Source organism: Silene latifolia, chromosome 10, assembly GCF_048544455.1.
Source record: "Silene latifolia isolate original U9 population chromosome 10, ASM4854445v1, whole genome shotgun sequence".
In the NCBI taxonomy this organism is placed as follows: domain Eukaryota; kingdom Viridiplantae; phylum Streptophyta; class Magnoliopsida; order Caryophyllales; family Caryophyllaceae; genus Silene; species Silene latifolia.
In genome coordinates this window covers 26,765,385-26,788,381 of record NC_133535.1, presented here as the reverse complement: position 1 = coordinate 26,788,381, position 22,997 = coordinate 26,765,385, and the positions used below count along the sequence as shown (strand labels likewise).

Sequence of the window (22,997 nt, the reverse complement as noted above, 5' to 3'; positions counted from 1 at the left end):
AATAATTGTGAATCTTACTTAGAGGAAGTTGATATTTTGTCACATTATGAATCATAACTATATAATTGCTTACTATTCAACAAATCCTTAATTTCTTTTTAAAGATAAGATTTTATCAATTGATAAAAAATAGACCTTATTAAATTATCTTTGCAAATTTTCATTATGAATATATTCCTCTTAAGAGAGACCCGAATATATTGAATTATCTTTGTTACTGAATTACTCTACGTAGTTTGTTTACTCACGCCTCTATTCACAATTACACAGAAGAAACCCAATGCTCACATGCTGCCTCAGTCACTCAAACAAATATTTCAGTTATTTTTAAATCTTTATTTATCCAATACAATAAATTGTGATTATAATAAATAACAATAATAATTTTCCGACCTTTCCCAACTCCCATCACTTTCTTGTTGCTCTATAAAATCTCATTATTATTAAATTCATATTTAATACTTGTACATTCTCCTATATAAAACCAAACACTAAAAAGAGTGTGACTTCAATTATACTTTGTACCAAAGGGGTAAAATGGGAAATATGTGGTGGTTGTTGGTGGTTTATCTGGTGGTAGTTCTTGCTGTTGTTGGTGGTGGCAATACTGTAAATGGGTACCCAGTGGAGGACTTAGTGGTAAATTTGCCAGGGCAACCAAAGGTTGGGTTTAAGCAATATGCAGGCTACATTGATGTGGATGTTAAGGCTGGTAGAAGTTTGTTTTACTACTTTGTTGAAGCAGATAATAATCCTGACCATAAACCCCTTACCCTTTGGCTTAATGGAGGTAATTTTATGTTTTTTATATCCGTATTGCCAATTCTTGTGTGAAGCAGTTTTACATAATTATTTGTATTTAATAGATCCGTTTTACATGATGTTTGTGTAAGACGGTTTTACATTAGACTAACTCTTGGTTTTATTTAGAGGAGTATTTTATTTGTATAAATTTGTAATCTTGATTTTAGCAAACTGTTAAAAGTGTGAATCTTTTGGGATGGGTGGTGGAATATCTGAGATTAGTGCATTACCCAATGATTATGTTTGGTTGGTTGTTGTTCTACAGGACAAAGTTGATTCAGTTAGTCTTGTCTGAGTTTGAGGACACTATTTTTATTTTATTTTTGGAATTTTGTTTTCATTCAGTAAACAGTTTGATTTGATTAATTAGTTACTCCATCCATCCCGGTCATTTGTTGTCCTATTTCATTTTGAGTGTCTCATTGTTATCCTTTCTATTTTAGGATTGCATTTTATGAGCAATTTGATTATTCACCGGCAATTTGATCCACTTGTCATCTTATAATCGGCCCCCTTCTCTTTCCTCAGCCTTTGTGCCAAAACTAAAGGACTACAATTGACCGGGATGGAGGGAGTATATTGTAGTGGTAGTACTTTGGAATTCAGACATTCAGTTATCCCATTGAATTTTTCTTTTATGTGGGCTGTGTCTGTGTTTGCGGCTGTACTTGGTGGGTTTTATGAATATGAAAGTTGCGGAGAAAATGAGTGCTGGTGTCTAGTTTGGTGATGAACTATAATGCTTGGTCTCAGTCACAAATGTTCAACAAGAATCAGCTTGTTTGGCCTAAATTACGTGTTATGTGTCGTGTCGGTGTCCCATATGAGACAAGGGAAGGAAAGGTGATACAAGTGATTCACATGAACTTTTGTAGTGTGATTTCAGGAGTGTATACTAATAGTACTGTTTTATAGTGAGTAGATTGTGAATTGAATTTCCATCACAATTTGCTTCAAATTAGGATGGCCAGAATGTAAGAAAGGCCGAGAATTTAAGTGTTTTGCAAGGTCTCCTGCAGTCGGATGTATTCTGGCTTACCCTCCTATATTAACGACATCGAGAAGCTGTTTTGTATTTACTCATAATAAAAATTGCGTGCACAATTGACTCGAAAGCTGTTCGCAATTATAAAAAAAGAGTTACTAGTTCAAGGAACCATTTTACTATATTCCACCAGTAGTACAAATGCTATAAACTCACAAGCAAAATTTAATTTGCAGGTCCTGGCTGCTCCTCTATGGGTGGTGGTGCCTTCACAGAATTGGGACCATTTTTCCCTACTGGTGATGGCAGGGGTCTTCGAAGGAACTCAATGTCCTGGAACAAAGGTTGGAACTCTTTTAGTTATTCTAATTTGGCTGTTTTTTCATGATGCTAATTTCCCTTCAGCTAGTCTTGTATAAGATGGTCTCATATGTGACGCCAACCTACAGTCTGACATTTCATTAATTGTCGGGTTAAAGGGTTTGTCTAACATGTGAGATCGTTTCATATAAATTTTTGAAGATAATCCTGACACATCTATTGGTTCTGTCATTTTGATTTGCAGCATCTAATCTTCTATTTGTTGAGTCACCTGCTGGAGTTGGATGGTCTTACTCAAACACAACATCTGATTATAATGCTGGAGATGCCTCCTCTGGTACTGAATATTTTATGGCTGGATTTCCTCTTCGGTTAGTCATGAAAACAATACACAATTATCTAAATTCAACCTCTTTTTTCTCGCAGCTAGCGACATGCTCACGTTTCTGCTCAACTGGATTAAAAAGTTCCCTGAATTTAAATCGAGGGATCTATTTCTTACTGGCGAAAGTTATGCAGGTTTGTGTCTTTACTCTTTACTTTTACATTTTCTTTCATCAATTTAGCCCAAAACTATTGTTAAAATATCATCGTGCTTAAGAATTTAAGGATGGCGGGATTCGGATTGTATCATGTTGGATCTAGAGCGTTGAGGTCCAACTTAGATTTACATCCTACCTGAATCCGCCAGGTCTGAATTTTTTCAATCCGAGGGTCTAAAGAATCCAACTTGGTTCGTGAAATTTCGCTCAGTTTCTATTTCCATTTTAGTAGATCTTGATCCAATCCAAATACATGGGTTCCAAAAGTTTAAGGTTCAGACCCGACCCTTCAATATCAGATCCATATGATTATATGAAAAGGTCTAGGATCCGTTCCCATCCCTAAATAAGTATAGTCTAATTTTGAGATTCTTAGTTTTAGGCCTTCAGCAAAGAGAAATGTTGTTGGCTTCTTGCTATTTTTACAGTTTCTTTCTTGAGCAAACAATTCTTACCATCGTGGATGTCTATCATGCAGGGCATTATATACCACAACTAGCTGTTGCTGTGTTGGATCATAATGCTCGTTCGAGGGCCTCAAAATTGAACTTAAAAGGAGTTGCTGTAAGAATTTTACTTCTTTAGGAATTATGATCATTCTTGGTTTAGTCTTCGGTAAAGGGTAATCCATTCTTTTTGTTTTCTACAGATAGGAAACCCTCTTCTCAGACTCGATCGAGACGTTCCAGCAACATACGAGTACTTCTGGTCGCATGGAATGATCTCTGATGAAGTTGGTCTAACCATCATGAACGACTGTAATTTTCAAGATTACATCTTTGCAAGTCCACATAATGAAACCGATGCCTGCAACAATGCAATTTCACAAGCAAATACAATTGTTGGTGAATATATTAACAACTACGATGTTATTCTTGATGTCTGCTATCCGTCCATTGTGGAGCAAGAGCTACGATTGAAAAAAATGGTAATAAATTAACTATCTTTTACTTCTTACCCCTGGGACAAAAAAATAAACTATGTGGGTATCGTGAAATGACTGATTATAGTTGATGATTAATGAATGTTAATGGAAACCAAATCAATGTCGGATTAAGGGGCTGTGTTGTTTCTTACAACCTGAACTTTTTACAGGCCACTAAAATGAGTCTAGGAGTTGACGTTTGCATGACTTATGAAAGGAGGTTCTACTTCAATTTACCAGAGGTACAGAAAGCTCTCCATGCAAATCGGACCAATCTGCCATATGAATGGTCGATGTGCAGCGGGTATGTACACTCTCTCCAATCCTCGATTTTCCCAGTTTACCACAATGCTAAAATTATTTTTGAATATTCCAGTTCTTTCGGATTTCTAAATTGTTTTTGTTTTACAGTGTTCTCAACTACAGTGACACAGATGGTAACCTGGATATGCTTCCTCTCCTCACAAGGATACTTAACAATCATATTCCTGTTTGGATTTTCAGGTAATTTCAAATGTGTATTAACATAGGACATCTAGAAGATGATTGTCAGTCAAATCATAAATGATTAGTCATCCTAAGAAAATCGTCTGTTGCTTTTTGATTGACAGCGGAGACCAAGACTCTGTTGTACCATTACTTGGATCCCGGACTCTAGTACGCGAGCTTGCTCACAGCATGAAATACAAAACCACAGTCCCATACGGTGCTTGGTTTCACAAAAAACAGGTAAATGCCACACCTCCATTCTGATGCCCAATTTTGTTTCTTTCTAGAGTCATCTCATTTATTTTGGGAACCCGTGCCAAAACTACATTGTTAGGCCGCTATATGAAATTAATATGATATGCACATGGCTGCCTTGATTGTCATTTGCTGACTTGCCAATAGTTAAGCCGTGGTTGCATAGATCAGCTATGAAAATCTACCATACAAAGTTACAAACCTAGGTTACTGCTACTCTGCTGCAAATGTCGGGCACGTCTATTTTGTAAAATGTTCCATATTTTTAGCCCAGAATAAAGAATCAAGGTGTCATATTGTGTCGGATCGCAAGAGCGTTGGAGACGAGACTCACAACTAAAGGGAAGCGTAAAAAATACATACATACAAACGCACGAACTCATATCATGTGATTATAGAATGTAATACGGATTTTAATTCTTGAATTACTTGGGACTAATTGTTTGAGTGTTCGGCTTGCGTGACCCGTTTAAACTTTGTTGTGATTACAGGTAGGAGGTTGGGCAACTGAATATGGGAATCTACTGACATTTGCGACCGTGAGGGGCGCTGCACATATGGTACCCTATACACAGCCATCAAGGGCATTACATCTGTTCAGTTCGTTTATCCGAGGACGGGCATTGCCAAGTACAAGTGGTTCTCCGATAGGCGACTAACAAGAAATAGGATTACTTGAAATATTCGTGAGAAAATTGAGTATTGGGAAGGAATAGTAATTTTAGAGTAATCTTCAAGATCGGACTCAAAGGAGTTCGAATCTTGGTCATTTGAGAATGTAGAACAAGATTTAAAAGTACAATTATTTGCAAATTCTTATGGAGATGGAATTGTTCATATATATTTGTGGGGGAGCCCTTCTCATCCTTCAAGAATTTTCAAAGGAAGCACCAAAAAAAAACAAGAATTTTCAAAGGAAAAGTTGACAGTTTTAGTCAGTTAGACAACAAGAAGACCTTTCATATGAATAACTAGTAGCCCAGCCCATTGGGTGTTCAGCAAAATTGGGAGTTATTATTCGTTGTTGTAATTACTTATATCGTCGATAAAATTAGTGATATGTAATTGCTAAATTTGGCGCACCAATTTGCTCAAACTCGCGTATTTTGGCTCTGATATTTCACAAGTGCCCTTCGTCTTAAAAGATAATTAAAAAGACGCAAAATTTCATTATAGACGGTGCATATCCGTCTATAACTAAAGACGGGTCAAATACAATACTACATTCCTAATAGGACAAGCAACAAGTGGAGTAGTGGGGGCAAAAAATGTCACCACTTTCAAGCTATTTGACCCGTCTTTAGCTATAGACGGATATATCCGTCTATAGCAAGACTAGCAATTAAAAAGAGCTCTCCCCATTCTCTCTCTCTCTCTTAAGTCGCTCAGTGATAGGGCGCCACCGGGTGACGCCCAAATTGGGTGTCACCCTCTCACATGCATTTTTAATTGAAGAGGTCCCCACTCACCCCTTGTGAGAGGGTGGCGCCCAAAATGGGTATCACCCGGTGGTTCCATTTCATTTTCCCTCTCTTAAAACCTAAACAATTCGTTAATAGTTCGACAAGAATGGATATTAATTCACACATATCACATGTAACTTTTCCGTTTTATGAACTTTTTTAATGACGTCTTTTAATCGATTAAACTAACGTTTTTTTTTTAAAAAAAAAGTTTATTTTTAAAATTAGGGTTTGGATTGATGTCGATTACAATAAAGTCGGGTTGTTGAAGGGTGTGGGGTCGTCGAATAGGCCGGACTAGGATGATCTGAAGGCGCATTATGGTGGTTCGGGAGCATAGTATGGGCAGTTTGTGCGGTTGCTGCAGCCTGCAGTATGCGCAAGGGCGGGTGGTTGACCGGGGTATGGGGGCGGGGAGGGGTGAGCGACGCCGGGATAGGGGCGGGTAGGGGTGGCCGATGGTAGGGTTGGGTGAGGGAGGGGTTGTTGGTGTTGGGAGGAACGTACAACAAGTCCCTTAGTGAAATGGTCAACTTTGTTCCTTTCACAAAATAAATTTATCTTTTAATTGACAAACAAGATCATTTCTCGGCGACAATTTAATTCGTTGATGGATATACAAAATTCACCACTTCTTCACTTCAAAACATAAATTAATTAATAAAAAAAATTAATTTCATGCAAATTCCAGCATAACCCACCATGAAACTACACAAAAAAAAACCATTTCTTCACTTCAAAACATAAATCAAACAAAACAAATGCAACTTCCTGCAAATTCAAGTATAACCCACCAAAAGAACCACACAATCACACCATTTCTTCACTTTCAAAACATAAAGCAAGCAACAGTTAATAGATCCTACAACCAGTTGTACCCAGTTGTATGCTCTAGAATCCGAGTTATATAATAAAGTTTTCGAGTTTTGTTTTAAAGAAGTCGAGCTATACCATAAAATTTCTGAATTCACTCACTTAAACATAACAAAATTAACTTTAAGAAAGCTCAAAAAAATTACACATAAGCTCGATAAAATATAACTTGGTTGTATGATGCTATTGTACCACTTGAGGTATAATGTTATTTGTGAGCAAGCAACGGTCCTATTTATTTATGGTTTTTTTTTTGTCAGAAACTATATTTATGGTCATTTGTAAACAACTATCTTTCATTTTATTTTTGGCTTTCAACTACCTTTCATTTCTTCATTTTGCGAAAGACTACCAAAAATCCACTTCCAGCGAAAAAAAATCAACTTTCCGGCGTTGACTTGCTCTTTTCTCCCCTTTTCACATATAACCCATATTTCTCCCTTTGTTCACCCAACAAAATCCGAAAAAGCTCCTCTTCATGCCAAACACCTTATCAAAAGTTTGTTCAAAGCAATACTAATGCATCAACCATCTCAATCTCCATCTCCATCTCCGTCGTCACCTTTACTCCATTTTCACCTCCACCTTTACATTTCAACAACCTTATAGACTACTCATGATTCATCAACCTATGAGTGAATCCATGATTATTTTCGAATAGTGAACACTAGGATTTAATTTTGCCAACAAGGCCATAATAGATCATTATTGTTGAAGAATTATTTACCATCTTAAGATTAATACAATGATGATTTTGTTTCGGTGATTAGGACTTTGATTCGGTTAACAGATAGACAAATTGAGGTGATTAATGTTGGGTTTAATCAATCTTTATCATCGATTATTAGGGTTATGAAGTAAACAGTTAGATTCAACATGAAATGGTAAGTCAACGCCGAAAACTTGACTGTTTTTCGCCGGAAGTGAATTTTTGGTAGTGTTTTGCAAAATGAAGAAATAAAAGGTAGTTGAAAGCCAAAAATAAAATAAAAGGTAGTTTTTCACAAATGACCATAAATAAAAGGTAGTTTCTGACAAAAAAAACCCTTTATTTATCAGCGAATATGAGTACACCATGAAAACACGGATATGGATCTTATATGATCCTACTCATATCCTACCCATCGCCATCCCTACTCCAAATCACATGACTATTTCCCTTTCCCACCGTTTTACACTACCTTTGCTTTCTACAATAGGTCTCGTGAAAGACCGTCTCCCACTAAATTAGTGGGAGACATAACATGGAAAATAAGAAATAATAACTCCATCCCCTCATCATGTGAGACGTCTCTCAATAACGTTATTGAGAGACCTTCTCTCTAAAGTTTTTGCGTGCTTTATATTGTTTAGAATCTCATGTTTGATGTTGAAAATAAAGAAATTAAGAGACATCGTTACAATTAGATTATTGTCATTGGATTTTACTTCGGTTACATTTTTTATACGTGTAAGGTACGCAATATTGTGGTTCATTAATTAGCTTAACATCAAGTCCCCCTTGTGACGAACATATCCTTCAAAAGCTTGTGACGGATCAAATGCTACCCATATGGGTAATATGGGTAGATAAGACAAACAGATTGATACTCCTTAGGCACTCTGCTTTTGTCTTATCTACCCACACGGGTAGTACTTTACCCGTCGTAAGCTTACGACGGATATGCTCGTCACAAATGAGAATTTATGTTAGCTTAAATGAGTAGAACTTTTATGATTGAATATGGAAGGAAAATCATTCAACTTAGTCAAATGTTGTACTTTCATATTCTTGTCTCCCAAACCTTTGCGGTAGCTCCAAATAACTCCTACCCGGGTTCATTTTATTTAGACACCCTACGCTCATTTTGTTCATTAGTTTTAGATTCCAAAATCGTCGCTCTGATACCACTTTGTAACATCCCCATCTACCAAAGTGTCTTATCAAGACCTATCTTAGCAAATGGAAGTGCTACTATATCGGTTGCCCGAGGTAATGCATATCAAATAGACCATAAAAGAACGTTTAATTAAAGTAAATAAAAGTTCAGTCGATTACAAACCAAAATACCAAAAATCCAAAACCGAAATACAAATCCAAATAGAAGTGATCATCTAATGTTGACACAACATCGGAAGCTAGCTAGACTCGCCGATCCTCTCATCCATCCTGCGATAAGCTCAATCAACTAAAACCTGCTAGATATATACTCACCATCCCCCAGTGGATCACTGGAGGTTTTGCAACAACGAAAAGGGGTCAATCAACTGCACAATAAAACATGACTACAAGAACAAAAATAAACCATCCAGTTCAATCCCGATAACAATACAATCTCCAACCTCCAAGTACATTATCTGAACCGCAACCCAGATCTGCCGAGTTACCCATCGCAACAGGTACCTACACCGCCAATGGCAGACAGCAGCCTTGCCACCTAAGCCCCGCTCATCGCAACGAGCGATCTCAGATCATTAATGTGTTGGAGTAAGTGTCCCTTCAACAATAGTGCGATCACTATTTCGTTGTTTTAATGTTGTTCTATTTCATTACTCCTTATCGTATACGATATCATTTCGATTATAACACGAGTCTCCACTAAACCACTATTGCTAACGACAAATAGAATCTCTTTCTAAATCCTCAAATGAACCGTATCATAGGTAATGGACTAGTTCCATAGGAATCGTTCTATTCCATAGAACTCCATAGGAGTTGTCTTATGTCATGTAAGATTAGCATCTTAAATTCCTAAGATGCCTATGTATGATTTCTGTTGAAGATGTGTGAATAGAAGTAATGATTAGTCAAAATATGTTTTGATAATATCTTCTATGCATCCACGGTTCAAAAGTCTTATTGCTCAACCTAAACACTTGTCATCAAGCACTTAAGTTGTTAACAACATGATAATGTTAAATTGGTAAATTAATTTGTTAGAAATTTTGATTAACCAAATACCACAATAGAGTTAACCCTTGTGAAGGATTAACTAGGAATTTAAATGAAGATAAGTCTTCATCAAGTAGAAATTCTTGAAGTCAGTGGGAGCAATCAGAAGTAAAGTACCTATCTTAATCGTTAAAGATAGAACTAGGCTCAAAAGAGAAAGTGTTAGATACTAAAATAGAGACAGACCCTAATTAAGTAAAGATCAAGGAAGTTGGTCGTGTGACTCCAACATATTCCTTCTTGAATATCTATGACATTGACATTACATTCTTGTCAATTACCGCATTATGAGTATTTGATACAAATTTGTGGATTTCATCATATTTGGAATTATCGTGTGACGACTAGCAAGAATGTTATAGTGTACTCATTTTAGTTTTAGTTTAGAAATGTACCTCAATAATTGTTATGATGTACAATATGTCTAAATAAGAATATAATTCGAGTTTTTGTATAAAACGCAAAGGGTTTCTCTATTATGCAATTAAAACAAGCGTTGTGCCCTTACACACCACGATTGAGTTTATGGTGAGACCATACAAATCAAGGTAATCATATTCAAACTAAAAATAAATGTCATATATACCAGACTCAAGTTGGTGACCCCAATCATTTCTCAATTCTTGATTGAAAATCGCATTTAGAGACTAGTTTTGACTAGACTCACAAACCATTTGATTGAGAATCTTTTGGTGTGTGCAAATCTTGTATTCAAAGCAAGTTAATTCATAACTTTTTCTGGAAAAGGATTATGAATAGAGCAAGATATTCGCCTTATTTACACTTTGAAGTGTATGGTCGAATACAATTCAATCAGACAAGGTTATTACTTCTTCATCTCTTTTACCAACGAATTAGGTAGATACTTGATATCCACTTAATGAGGTAAGAAGAAAAATTCTTTGAATAAATTCAATGAATGTTTAAAAGTATCAAAACCTACAGATTATAAAACCAAAGTATTAGTACTTTGTTAAAATGGGGAAAAATAAAGTGATGACTTTTATCTGCACTAAAAACAGTGTGATATGTTATCACAAGTTCACTTTCATTACGATATGATTGAATCTTTACATTGTAGTTGTAGGTAGTTTCTGTTATAAAATTTGTCTGGCATTTAAAATTTCCACTAATATAAAATATGGTTAAAGCAATCATGTACTTTTCATATGAGATATGGTTAGGCATGGTACCTAGATTGTAGCTTGTTTCGATAGTAAACATGTGCTCTCTCTTCCTACATGATCACGAGAACAAAGGGTTTGTGGCTCGTGATGCTGTCTGTTAAATAAAAGAGGATTATTTCTTAAAGACAGAGTGGGAGAAAATGTTCAAGAGCCAAAAACTGAGAATAAGACGTAGGAAGATGTTCCTTCTTGGTCTAAATCAGTAATTATTGATTCGAAACCTAAGTGGACAGGAGTCATGTTATTTTTGAAAGTAACAAACCTGTAACTTATAAAGATGCTTTATCTAGTTTCAACTCCGCAAAAGTCCGAACTGAACATAAACATTAAGATGTTTCCATAACTTGGTTGATTGGTGGTAAGAGGTTTACACCAATTGCAACGCTTTGTTAAATTCGGATTTAATAATATTATTTGACTGTTGGATTTTAAAATCATCTTGCATGAGTTTTGTAAATCGCAACTATCCTAAGGAAGGATACGAACTTAAGAAGAAATCTTAAGTAAAAGTCAAGGAGTTGAATGGTATATTTCAGTCATGTAATAAACCTTTCTCGATTTGTCGAGTAGTTTTGTTTATACATGAAGTTTAGTGGGAGTAGGGTGGTATTACTAGTCTTATATGTAAGGGACATATTGATCATTGTGAATGATAGAAGATTTAGGAGAAGAATAATACATCTCTAAGATATCCAGTTCGATGGATATTAGCATAAAGTTAATATTCTTATGTTAATAAGAATCTTGACAAGTTCAAAAGTATTGAACATGAAAAAATTGAATCCATTTGCTTCTGCTGTGGGATTAATTCATTACGCTAAGATGTATTACCATTCTTAAACCTCGTATACTTGGAGTATGACGAGATGTTACAAATCGAATCTTTAAGAGAAATTTCTATATAGCCACATAGTTCATTAGTTTGTACTCAGGAAGTACTAAAGATATGAAGCTAAGCATTTAGAAATGAGATGGATTTATGTGCAAGGAGTTACACAAAAACCATATTCTAAACACGTAAGGATGGTTAGAGAACCATCTTGGCTATATTATTTAAGGAAGATATCTGCTAGAAACGCCCTAGGCAGTAGAACAATAAGACATATACAACGAAAATTGAGTACGCTTACAATAATGGGATATGCAAGAAGAAAGGAATCATATAAGGATTCGGTTTTATGAATTGGAGGAACTATGGTAGTTCGTTCCAATAACCGAAGGTCCTATCCCTACACACTGTGAGGACAGTGGGAGTTATTCAAAGGTAAGAGAGCCTATATCCAGATTGGATCTAGACACGTACTCAAAGAAGTTCTTATAATACAAGATTATACACAAAAATGGGAAATAGTATATAGTAAGGTTAGGGAAAGTGCAAAGTGTTGCTAAAACTTGCTAACCAAGGCCTTTTCATAGGCTAAGCATGATAAGTCATGCCATTTCAATTGAGTTGAGATGTATAGTTATATACAATATTATGTATGGATTATAGATTATGTAGTAATTGATATGGTATCAATTTTACATGTGTGATAATGCATTCATCGTTTGAGTTTTATTAAAAACTCTTTTATCACTTTGTTATATCCAAATAGATTGTAAGGACAACGTTGAAACCTATTAAAGTGAACTGAATTAACATAGTATTGGCCCCTAGTTGCTTATATGAGGTGACGTCTCGAAGTGACTAGAGTGTGATGTGATTGATGGCAAGTTCAAGTGCTATAAAATCATAAGGGATGACTAGTCGATCACATAGGCAGACTGTATGGGACACTCTGTCGGGCAGTGACCGCTTATAGAGTTCTGCAAATTCATAAAGCCTGATTCTGGCGAGAGCTACTATAGTATCTTTATGAGTCCATTCTTTTGACTAGAGACTATTCGCCCAAGTTGGCACAAGTTTCTGATTGGCTTTGATTTATACTCTACGACTATCGTAACTGAAGTCAAATGAGTATATTTTGAGTCATGATGAACTGTGGCTATACGAAGGGAATAGTGCGATATGAATTGTCCACCTCTTTGTCAGGGTTGTTTGAAATCTCAGGGCCACTCGAGGAGTAGTGAACTGAAAATGCGTTGCCACGCTCGGAAGGTATGTACGGTAGATAATCCCGGTCAGACAGTTACTCTCCAGATCGAGGAAACCACTCAAGATATGATCAAATGCAAGTACGACCTGCAAGACACCTTGCATTGAGTGGGAGATTGTAATAGGACAAGAGAATTGGTGATGCACACTTGTCTCGGACAAGTGGGAGATTGTTGGAGTAAGTGTCCTCAACAATAGTGCGATCACATATTTAAATCTCATGATAAGAATACGCAAGGGATGATTCAATTATATAGTCAACTGATCAACATTAATCGGTAATGATTGGGTAACTAGAGTTTGACATTACTGTCGTTTGACGGTGGTGATCAGTTGATCCCTTAAGGTCACACCTATAGGACAATTCCCTTAATAGATAAGTTAATTAATTGTATATTGATACAAGTTAATTAACTCCTTAAAATTGAACAATTTGTTTTGTGAGTGAAAATAAGTATCTTATTATAATTTGATTAAATAAGATTCATTTTAGTAATTAAAAGATTTTATTACTAAAATTAATTATTGTTTATGAAATAATTGAGATGAGAATGAATAGTTTATTATAATCACAAAATGTTGTGAATTATATTAACTTGACCAATTTTATACACAAGTAATTATGTATTACTAGTAAAATTGTTATTTGTAATTTAATTAATTTATTTAATGATATTTAATTGTTAAATATGCATTAAATTGATTAATAACATGTTACATGCTACATGTGACATATTGTGTGACAATGTTACAATTGACAATTATAAAATGGATGTCCATTTTATGGGGGCCGAAAACTATAGGGTATAAGGAGTTAGTGGATGTTTTATTTTAATGATAAAATAAACATAATGATTACCTACACTAACTAGCCTTCACCCTACATTTTATGGGTAAGACCAAGGCCATACATTGGCCACTTCCACCCCTTCTCACCCGGCCTCCCTAGGACAAATAAGAGCATATTTTGCTCTTATTTTTCATCTATCTTTTTTAGGGTTTTGTCATTCAAAAAACTCTCTTATTCTCTCTAAAAATTAGTTTTAGATCTCACACATTGTTCAACCAAATTCTAATATCACATTATATTATTACTAGAGTAGTAATACAAATATTATTAGAATCTTTAAGGATAACTAGTATATTAATCTAGTTAATTAATATATTAGTATTAAGGGTTTTGTTTTGGGTGCAACAAGAGGAGAATCTCTACACTTGAGATTTGTTTTGGAGGATCATCCATAATCTTTAACCTCAAGAACAAATACGAAGGTTTCCTTATTTGTGCCTAATATTTCGAACCATTCAACAATGTAAGGAACTTTGTTTTCTTCTTTATCTCTTCAATTTTTTTATGCATGCACTAGATCCTAAATGACTAAAATTAAAGAGTTAATTAGTTCACTATTAGATATGTCTAATAATAGGTATATGAACTTAACATAATGTGCACATCTCTCTTGTGATGGGAGCCACAAGGGGCGAACTTGGGGGTGAAGACCATCTCCCGACAATGGCTTCACAATCAATACCAATAACAACCAATCTCCACAATACTATCACAACAAGTAATCGCACAATATCACAATACTTGAAATCAAACGTACAAAAGACTGAGTAGGGAAACCCTACCTTTCGCAATTCGTTATACTGCAGCCAATCATATAAATGCACAACGAGTACCACATCGTCACCTACAACCATGGTGATCAAACAATACTAATCACAAGCAACACAATCAATATTTGCCCCCAACCCAACCCAAATTAGGGCTTGCATCATCTCTAATGAACAACCATAAACTGAAATAAGAAATACTAGAGACTTAACAATGCTATCGACACGGAAACGAGATGCAAGAACCCAAAATCGATCAATCTAGGCTTCGTGAAAAATGATTTTAGAAACTGATTACACGATATTTATAATTCTCTAATCACCTTAACCAAAACCGCTGAAATAACTCGTAACAGACCGGGCACTCGGTCGAGTACCTGACATACTTGACCGAGTACCACCGTACTCGGTCGAGTGCCCCTAAGTCAGAAGCTTGACTCAAAACACTCGATGACACACTAAGTCAGGTACCACCCACTCGACCGAGTACTCTATACTCAGAAATCTGTGGTATTACAGTCTTCCCTCCTTGAAAACGAACTTCGTCCTCGAAGTTCACACTTACCTGCATAACATGCACACATACCACTCCACCATCCAACGCCACTCAAACTCTCTTCCTCTATTCTCGACACTAACTCATCCAACAACGTCTACCTCAAAAACGCAGCTCACAATATAGCATCAATCATAGAATAGCCTATCTAATTCCACCAATCTACTAATTGAGAATGATTACCAAAATGGAATATTACATTCTACCACTCTTAAAATGAACTTCGTCCTCGAAGTTAACTCACACTCATAATCGTCACCACCCAAAACCGTCAACACTATCGCAACCATACCTACCTACGACGTTACTTCATAACCATATATACTACTACAAGCACAACCATTACCTTTAATAATATCAACCACAAGTCAAATCTTATTCTACACAAAGACTCCAAACTTCCAAATATGCCGCAACACGTAGAACCATCAAGCTCCCTTTGTCGTATCCTACTCCTATAAGATAATTGTTACGTCCTCGTAACACAACTAGTACTAGATCCTTAGTGATTCCTTCCCCTTATCACCCTCTCATGTCACCGATAACCTATAACAACCCGCCCGCCACCGTCGTAACACAATCCCAATATGATGGGATGTACACTCTTGGACCTATTATTTGTCCTCACTTAAGCCCAAAAGTATAAGGCCTTGTTACTAAGTGGTGGGTGGAAGCCCTTATAAATATCTCATAAGCCACTCAATTTTCCGATGTGGGACAACTTCCCTTTCAATCACTTCGGGTGTTACATAACCAACTATAACCTCAACACCGACAACCATTCCTATATCCAGGGCTCTCCTTCTCTAACAGCTCCATACCTCTAATCATCCCACACACCACCTAACATATACGGCAAAATCCTCAGTATAATCACTACTTCAACTCTTCAACATTACCGAACAACCACATTCTTCCCTATTCACGCACCTATCCCCACAACATCACCCACGATGCAAAAATTGTTACACACCCACTAGGTTCTCAAATTTTCCTTTTTACTACCATCGTCAAACTCGTCCATAACTTAACATGATACTAATTCCCAACACTCCATACTTACTCCCCAGATAAAGATTATGAACCACCTACAGCTTCCAGCTTAGTACACACATGCTCCACCTATTACTTGACACAACTATGTCAACAAATGCCTCATCAAACATAAGATCGAAAGTACTACAACAACCTCCCACAACTATGTTTCACCAACAAGATATCACTGTAACTATGACAACAATGACCACCAGTGCAACTCTCTTCCATATTATACTCTACTCTCCCCCATAAGCCGAAAATCACATGAAACAGCAGTAAACAGAACAACAATCTATATGCCCATACTAAACTGACATATATTTTTAGAAGTTCGTCTGATAAGTATCCCGCCTACTCCACCACAACCGATGACGGCATCGCAACACCGCCACCACCAGATGCACCGCCCGGAAATTATTAGCATCGCAACACGGAGTACCGTGCCCGGATCGCAACCTGGAACACAACAACCACATTACTAATAAATAGAGTCCCGACACAACGATCATCTCACGAATCATCCAGCCAGCCATTACCCTTTTTCAATATCGTCTTACTGGATCACAAACACCAGATATTACACGGAATAATTAGATAACCTTATGAATATCATACCATACCGCTACTCATGAGGTCAGAACCTCACACAATCACTTACACACATCATAGACCCATAATCAAATCTAACTAGTCAATCCTGATGACACAAGTTACCACTTGATGATGGATATCTCTCACACGAGGTTAAACTCATATGCATTTCATAACACATTTTTCAATACGCATAATTACCACCACTTGAGTCCAATGTGACCATATAACTGATACTCAACGTCCGACCAACGCTATCTATTTCAACACCTCATGCTTCCTCGCAATCCATGAATACCAATTCCCTATAGCAAACTCCATTAACCATATCAATCATATTACCCTAATCATGCTAATTCTATCCTTGATCATCCTACTCCCTTCACTTACCACCAAAGTCTCACACCATACAATTACTCTATGAAATGCTCATCCCTTTAGTTCCTCAAAAACTCATGGCTATGATGTCACCTCGATATCGTACATAACCTTCAACTCATGTCCTCACTATAGTACTCCACACCTCCATGATCCCTTTACCTTCATGTCCCCTAACCCTTGTGAACATTCACTCGACTTCCTTCCATTCTTCTTCCCCTATTTCACTCGACAACACCATTTAACAACTCAACTCATTACTCCTATTACCCAGCCCTTTAGTAATCCAGTTACCTTCTCATTACTCCAAAACTCAAATTCCATTAATTCGTATCAGTAACTTCTCATTCTTTCTTATCAATAGTCTTTGTCCTCATGCTACTCACTCATACTCACCGCCAATAAGTCCACACTTTCAAGGATTACTTTTTAATCAATTACATCTTTCCATAATATCTTCAGAAATCATAATTCATCTCATACCGTTGTCTTCCCAAAGAACTACACACTAGGCTCACCTCTTAATAATCCAAATTCCCAAACACAACCACTACATACAAATCCACATTGCGACATCCATCGGTCTAAGCTCACTAAACACCATTCTTTTCCATTTTCTATCACGACCTTCCATTACCATATCCTCAACCAACATAGCCATAATCATCTCCCTCCAGAAATCTCTACATATCCAATTTACCACAATTCACATCCCTCATTTCAAACTTTTCATTCTCACATTCCTCGGACCTACATTACCACTCACATCACCACTCGACCATATGCGCTTATCACTGCATTACTCCAGCCCACGACTATATCACTCACCATACCTCACAAAATGTGATCATTGCCTCAATAAACTCATCAGTCTCACTTTCTCTTTCCATTATCCATCACAACCACGTATAACCACATGTCCTCCCCACCAAACTCATACCCGTCATAAGGTGGTACTCCCCACGTCCTAGGATCCGGTATCTTACGCATCAGGACCAACACATATGTAAAATAATGCTTAAATATCCAAGACAAACGTAAGCACATAGTCTACGACTCATAACAAGACAACAATCGCCCAGAGAGGTACTCGGTCGAGCACTAGAAGGTACTCTATCGAGTACAAGCCACTCGGTCGAGTCTCATACATACTCGATCGAGTGATGACACTCCAGAAGCTGATCAGAAATCACAGAAAGATATACTCGGTCGAGTACCTGACCTACTCGGTCGAGTACTTGACGTACTCGGTCGAGTACGACCTACTCGGTCAAGTATTCAACATACTCGATCGCGTTACCAACTTCCAGTAGCTACTGCCAAAGCACATACACACCCTCACTCGGTCGAGTGTCAGAGACTCGGTCGAGAACCCGTTACTCGATCGAGTTCCCTGCCACACTCACTCGAGTCATGCCAAAAATGATACCCCTTTTACTCTTTAACAACACATGAACCAACACTTCTTATTTCACATGTTACTAAGTAAAAAAATGTCAAGCAATAAATACCAAAGCATGCCTCATACCACTCTATAACACATTAAACATATCTATTACTCCATATCCATGAAATTCACATCACAACCCCTACCATCCAACATACTTATAACGAAACATACACACACATACAATGATCCCTCGACACACCCCGTAGTGACCGTCTCGAAATTGTAAGGGCCTAATTTGCGGTCTTAGGACGTCTCCCAAACCTTTGCGGTAGCTTCAAACAACTCTTACCCGGGTTCATTTTATTTAGACACCCTACGTTCAATTTGTTCATTAGTTTTAGGTTCCAAAATCGTCGCTCTGATACCACTTTGTAACACCCCCATCTACCAAAGTGCCTTACCAAGACCTACCTTAGCAAATGGAAGTGCTACTATATCGGTTGCCCGAGGTAATGTATATCAAATAGACCATAAAAGAACGTTTAATTAAAGTAAATAAAATTTTAGTCGATTACAAACCAAAATACCAAAAATCCAAAATCGAAATACAAATCCAAATAGAAGTGATCATCTAATGTTGACACAACAGCGGAAGCTAGCTAGACTCGTCGATCCTCTCATCCATCCCGCGATAAGCTCAATCAACCAAAACCTGTTAGATATCTACTCACCATCCCCCAATGGATCACTAGAGGTTTTGCAACAACAAAAAGGGGTCAGTCAACTGCATAATAAAACATGACTACAACAACAACAACAATAATAAACCATCCAATTCAATCCTGATAACAATACAATCTCCAACCTCCAAGTACATTATCTAAACCGCAGCCCAGATCTACCAGGTTACCCATCGCAACAGGTACCTACACCGCCTGTGGGAGACCGCAGCCTTTCCACCTAAGCCCCTCTCATCGCAAGGAGCGATCCCAGATCATTAATGTGCACATCCCCCTTGTGACGGGAGCCCCAAAGGGCGAACATGGGGGTGAAGATCATCTCCCGAAAATGGCTTCACATTCAATACCAATAATACCAATAACAACCAATCTCCACAATACTATCACAACAAGTAATCACACAATATCATAATACTTGAAATCAATCGTATAAAAGACTGAGTAGGGAAACCTTGCCTTTTCGCAATCCGTTATACTGCAGCCAATCATACAAATGCACAACGAGTACCACATCGTCACTTACAACAATGGTAATCAAACAATACTAATCACAACTAACACAATCAATCTCTACCCCCAACCCAACCCAAATTAGGGTTTGCATCATCTCTAATTAACAACCATAAACTGAAATAAGAAATACTAGAGACTTACTAACGCTATCGACACGAAAACGAGATGCAAGAACCCACAATTGATCAATCTAGGCTTAGGAAATGATGAAGATGATTAGGGAAGAATGAAACGTAATTTAGGTTCGTGAAAAATGATTTTAGAAACTGATTACACGATATTTATACTCCTCTAATCACCTTAACCAAAATCGCTTAAATAACTCGTAACAGACCGGGCACTCGGTCGAGTACCTGATATACTCGACCGAGTACAACCATACTCGGTCGAGTGCCCCTAAGTCAGAAGCTTGACTCAAAACACTAGATGACACACTCGGTCGAGTACCACCCACTCGACCGAATACTCTATACTCAAAAATCTGTAGTATTACAGTTACGTAGACAATTTCATACGAAAAATTCTTGTGTCCTCTGGGAGGTTCGTACTCCTTACACCTAAACCTACCCACTCGACCGAGTACTCTATACTCAAAAATATATGATATTACAGTTACGTAGACAATTCCATACGAAAAATTATTGTATCTTCTAGGAGGTTTGTAATCCTTAAATCTAAACCTTTATAAATTTCATTTGATGGATTGCTTTTAGGTGTAAGGAGGACGATCCCTTCCCTTGAAAGGATAATAAGGCCCTGTTCTTTCTGGCTTTTTAGAGCTGAATCGAATGAATCGAATGGAACCGAGTGAACAGAATCGAACTAAATGGAGCCGATTTGGATCGAATCGAATCGAATAGAGCCGAGTGAATCGAATCGAATCGAATAAAGTCAATTGAGTTGAACTGAACTAAAATAATCATATTAATATTAATAATATTAATAATAATAATATTTAATATTATTGTTATTATCAACTATAATAATACTAATATTCATAGTATAATACTATTTACACTAATACTAAATTTTTAAAAAAAAAATTATAATATTATATATGAATAATCATAACTTATAATAATGAAAAAATAGTAATTTTTTACTAATAATATTCTTAATAACAATAATAAATGATAATGTCAATATTAATAATGATATTAGTAAAAATAGTTGTTTCGAATAAAAACACTCAAGTAAGAGTTGCTCGAATCCGAGTCGGGTCAACGCGCTCCTCTCAGACGATGGCACCTCGAACCTATGCTTGCTCTCTCCGGATGGATCTTTTACGCGTAACAAATAGGGCCTCGAAGGGTTCGCAATAGGTCCTTCTCTGATGCCTTACGGTACTGGTGGATAGTTGAGACCTTGCTTGAAGCTAAGGTTTCCGTGCCCTCTCATAGTAGCTCGAGTAGTCTTACTTCTAGAGAGAGAAAGTTGTTGGTGAGAAGTATTTTACCATTGATTGGTCAATAATGAGGTATTTATAGGTTTCTATGTGTACCTCAAATGATGGCTTGGAAAGCATGGTTACCATATCCGCTATGAATACGCCTCACCGATTCGCGATTCGCTTATAGAAAATGTGTTATATGTATTTTCAGTAATCAATTTGATGGAATTCACTTTTAACGATTTGTGATTCGTAGGGTATCAAGTGAATCTGTAACTATGTTTGCAGGCGTGTTGACTTGTATGACCCCGTATTGGCTAGTGGGTCAAGTCGGTTGAGCGTGCCCCATCAATAATATTAAAAATAAATGTTATTAATTTTAATAATAATACCAATAATAATTATATTAACAACAACAACAACAACAACAATAATAATAATAATAATAATAATAATAATAATAATTGTTCCGGGTGTAATTCCGGAGCAGGATTTGTTACCACGTAAGCTTGTAGAATGATGGCTTTGTTTGACCCTTCCTTTCGGCCTCTCCTGAAACAATGAACAAACTGAGGGCTCGGCTTGGTACCGAGCGAACTCACTCCGACGCTCAAGTCAGTAAACTTAAAAGGGATTAAGTTGTGTGTTACTTGGCAAAGTATATTGTAGAGAGATAAGGGAGTTTATACCAGATTAGTATGTTTAATTGATTATTTTCGGATCCTTTCCTCAATGAGGGTTGAGGAGAATTTATAGACTTTCACCTTTTGTCACGTAGTGGCCAAGTGGCAGAGCAGGTGGAAAGACTGTTCTACCCTCGGCCGAGGGACCCATGGCAGGCCGGCGGGCCCTGTTGACTCCATGTCGAGGGGTCTTGGATGTGAGTACGCGGATAAGCCTCCCGGCTGGCTAGTTGCCTAGCCGAGATACAAGTGACAGGCCGACAGGCTGCGTCGGTTAGGCTGTCTAAGACGTTGACTTGCTGTGGATATCTTTGACCTTGCTCAATATGTTGACTGGGTCAGCGGGTGCAGAATATGCCCCATTAATTTGCGCCCAGCGTAGTCTATGCCGTGGTATGGACCTTCGATGAGTGTTGAGCGTATTCTGCGCAAGTTGAAATTTCTTCCCCGGCTTCTTCTTCCTCGGCTTGGTTCGCTCGGGCCGCATCGTATCCCCCCTCCACATGGATGTGTAAAGGGCATCAAATGTGGAAAAGAAAATGGCGCCGGCCGAGACCGAGGTTGTGAGTCTTTGTGTGCTTTTGATTGCCCCACCCGGTCTTTGCCAAGCTCGGTTGAACAGCGGGCCGTTTGGCAAGTAGATACGAAGGATCGTGTTGAAGAAGATACGTCGATTGGCATTCTGTCAAGGAGCGTGTTGAAGAAGTTTTGTAACTGTTTGTCGATTGACATTCCATGGCTGCATGCTTGACACGTGGCTCGGCGTTGATTGGTTGACGCTTCATGGGCTTTGCCCTGATTGGTCCGTTTCATGGGCTTTGATCTATAAATAGAGCAGTTAGCCCCTGATTTTGGCCGCCAAAAACTCACTTTCTCAAAAAAAAAAAAAAAAATTCTTCTCTCTAGCCTTCTTTGACGAAACTTCTCTCTAGTCTTCAAAGCGTTACTCGGCGTAACACTTTTCCAAGGTAAACAAACAACTTTTTCAACTCTTATTTATTAAGTATATGTTGTCATGTCTTCTGCTGATGCTGGACCTAGTGCTTCTGCGCCGGGGGGCTCCCCGTCGCGCCCTGATGAAGAGGAGGCACTGGTTGTCACCCCGTTAACCGTTGGGGGTCCCAGGCCGCTTTCTCCTGAGATTGATCCAAAATATTTGGAGGATTTCGAGGATGATGGTGATGATGTTGATGATGATGGTGATGATGAGGAAAGGGCTCATTCTGATGA

At 37.5% G+C, this 22,997-nt stretch overlaps 1 protein-coding gene across 2 annotated transcripts; it reads left to right on the top strand.

The window, feature by feature from the left end:
• Nucleotides 1-100: 100 nt before the first annotated feature.
• Nucleotides 101-5,162, top strand: LOC141605408 (serine carboxypeptidase-like 42). Of its 2 annotated transcripts, none has more exons than XM_074424149.1 (10): nucleotides 101-1,456; nucleotides 1,527-2,133; nucleotides 2,355-2,447; nucleotides 2,537-2,629; nucleotides 3,131-3,216; nucleotides 3,302-3,580; nucleotides 3,748-3,881; nucleotides 3,989-4,081; nucleotides 4,189-4,306; nucleotides 4,813-5,162. In XM_074424149.1, the coding sequence occupies exons 2-10, from the start codon at nucleotides 2,043-2,045 to the stop codon at nucleotides 4,978-4,980; spliced, it is 1,155 nt and encodes a 384-aa protein (XP_074280250.1). In that variant the 5' UTR covers nucleotides 101-1,456; nucleotides 1,527-2,042; the 3' UTR covers nucleotides 4,981-5,162. The 2 variants fall into 2 exon arrangements, with proteins under 2 accessions (XP_074280250.1, XP_074280249.1); XM_074424148.1 differs by having other exon boundaries at nucleotides 199-790; nucleotides 2,026-2,133.
• The last annotated feature ends 17,835 nt before the right edge of the window (nucleotides 5,163-22,997 follow it).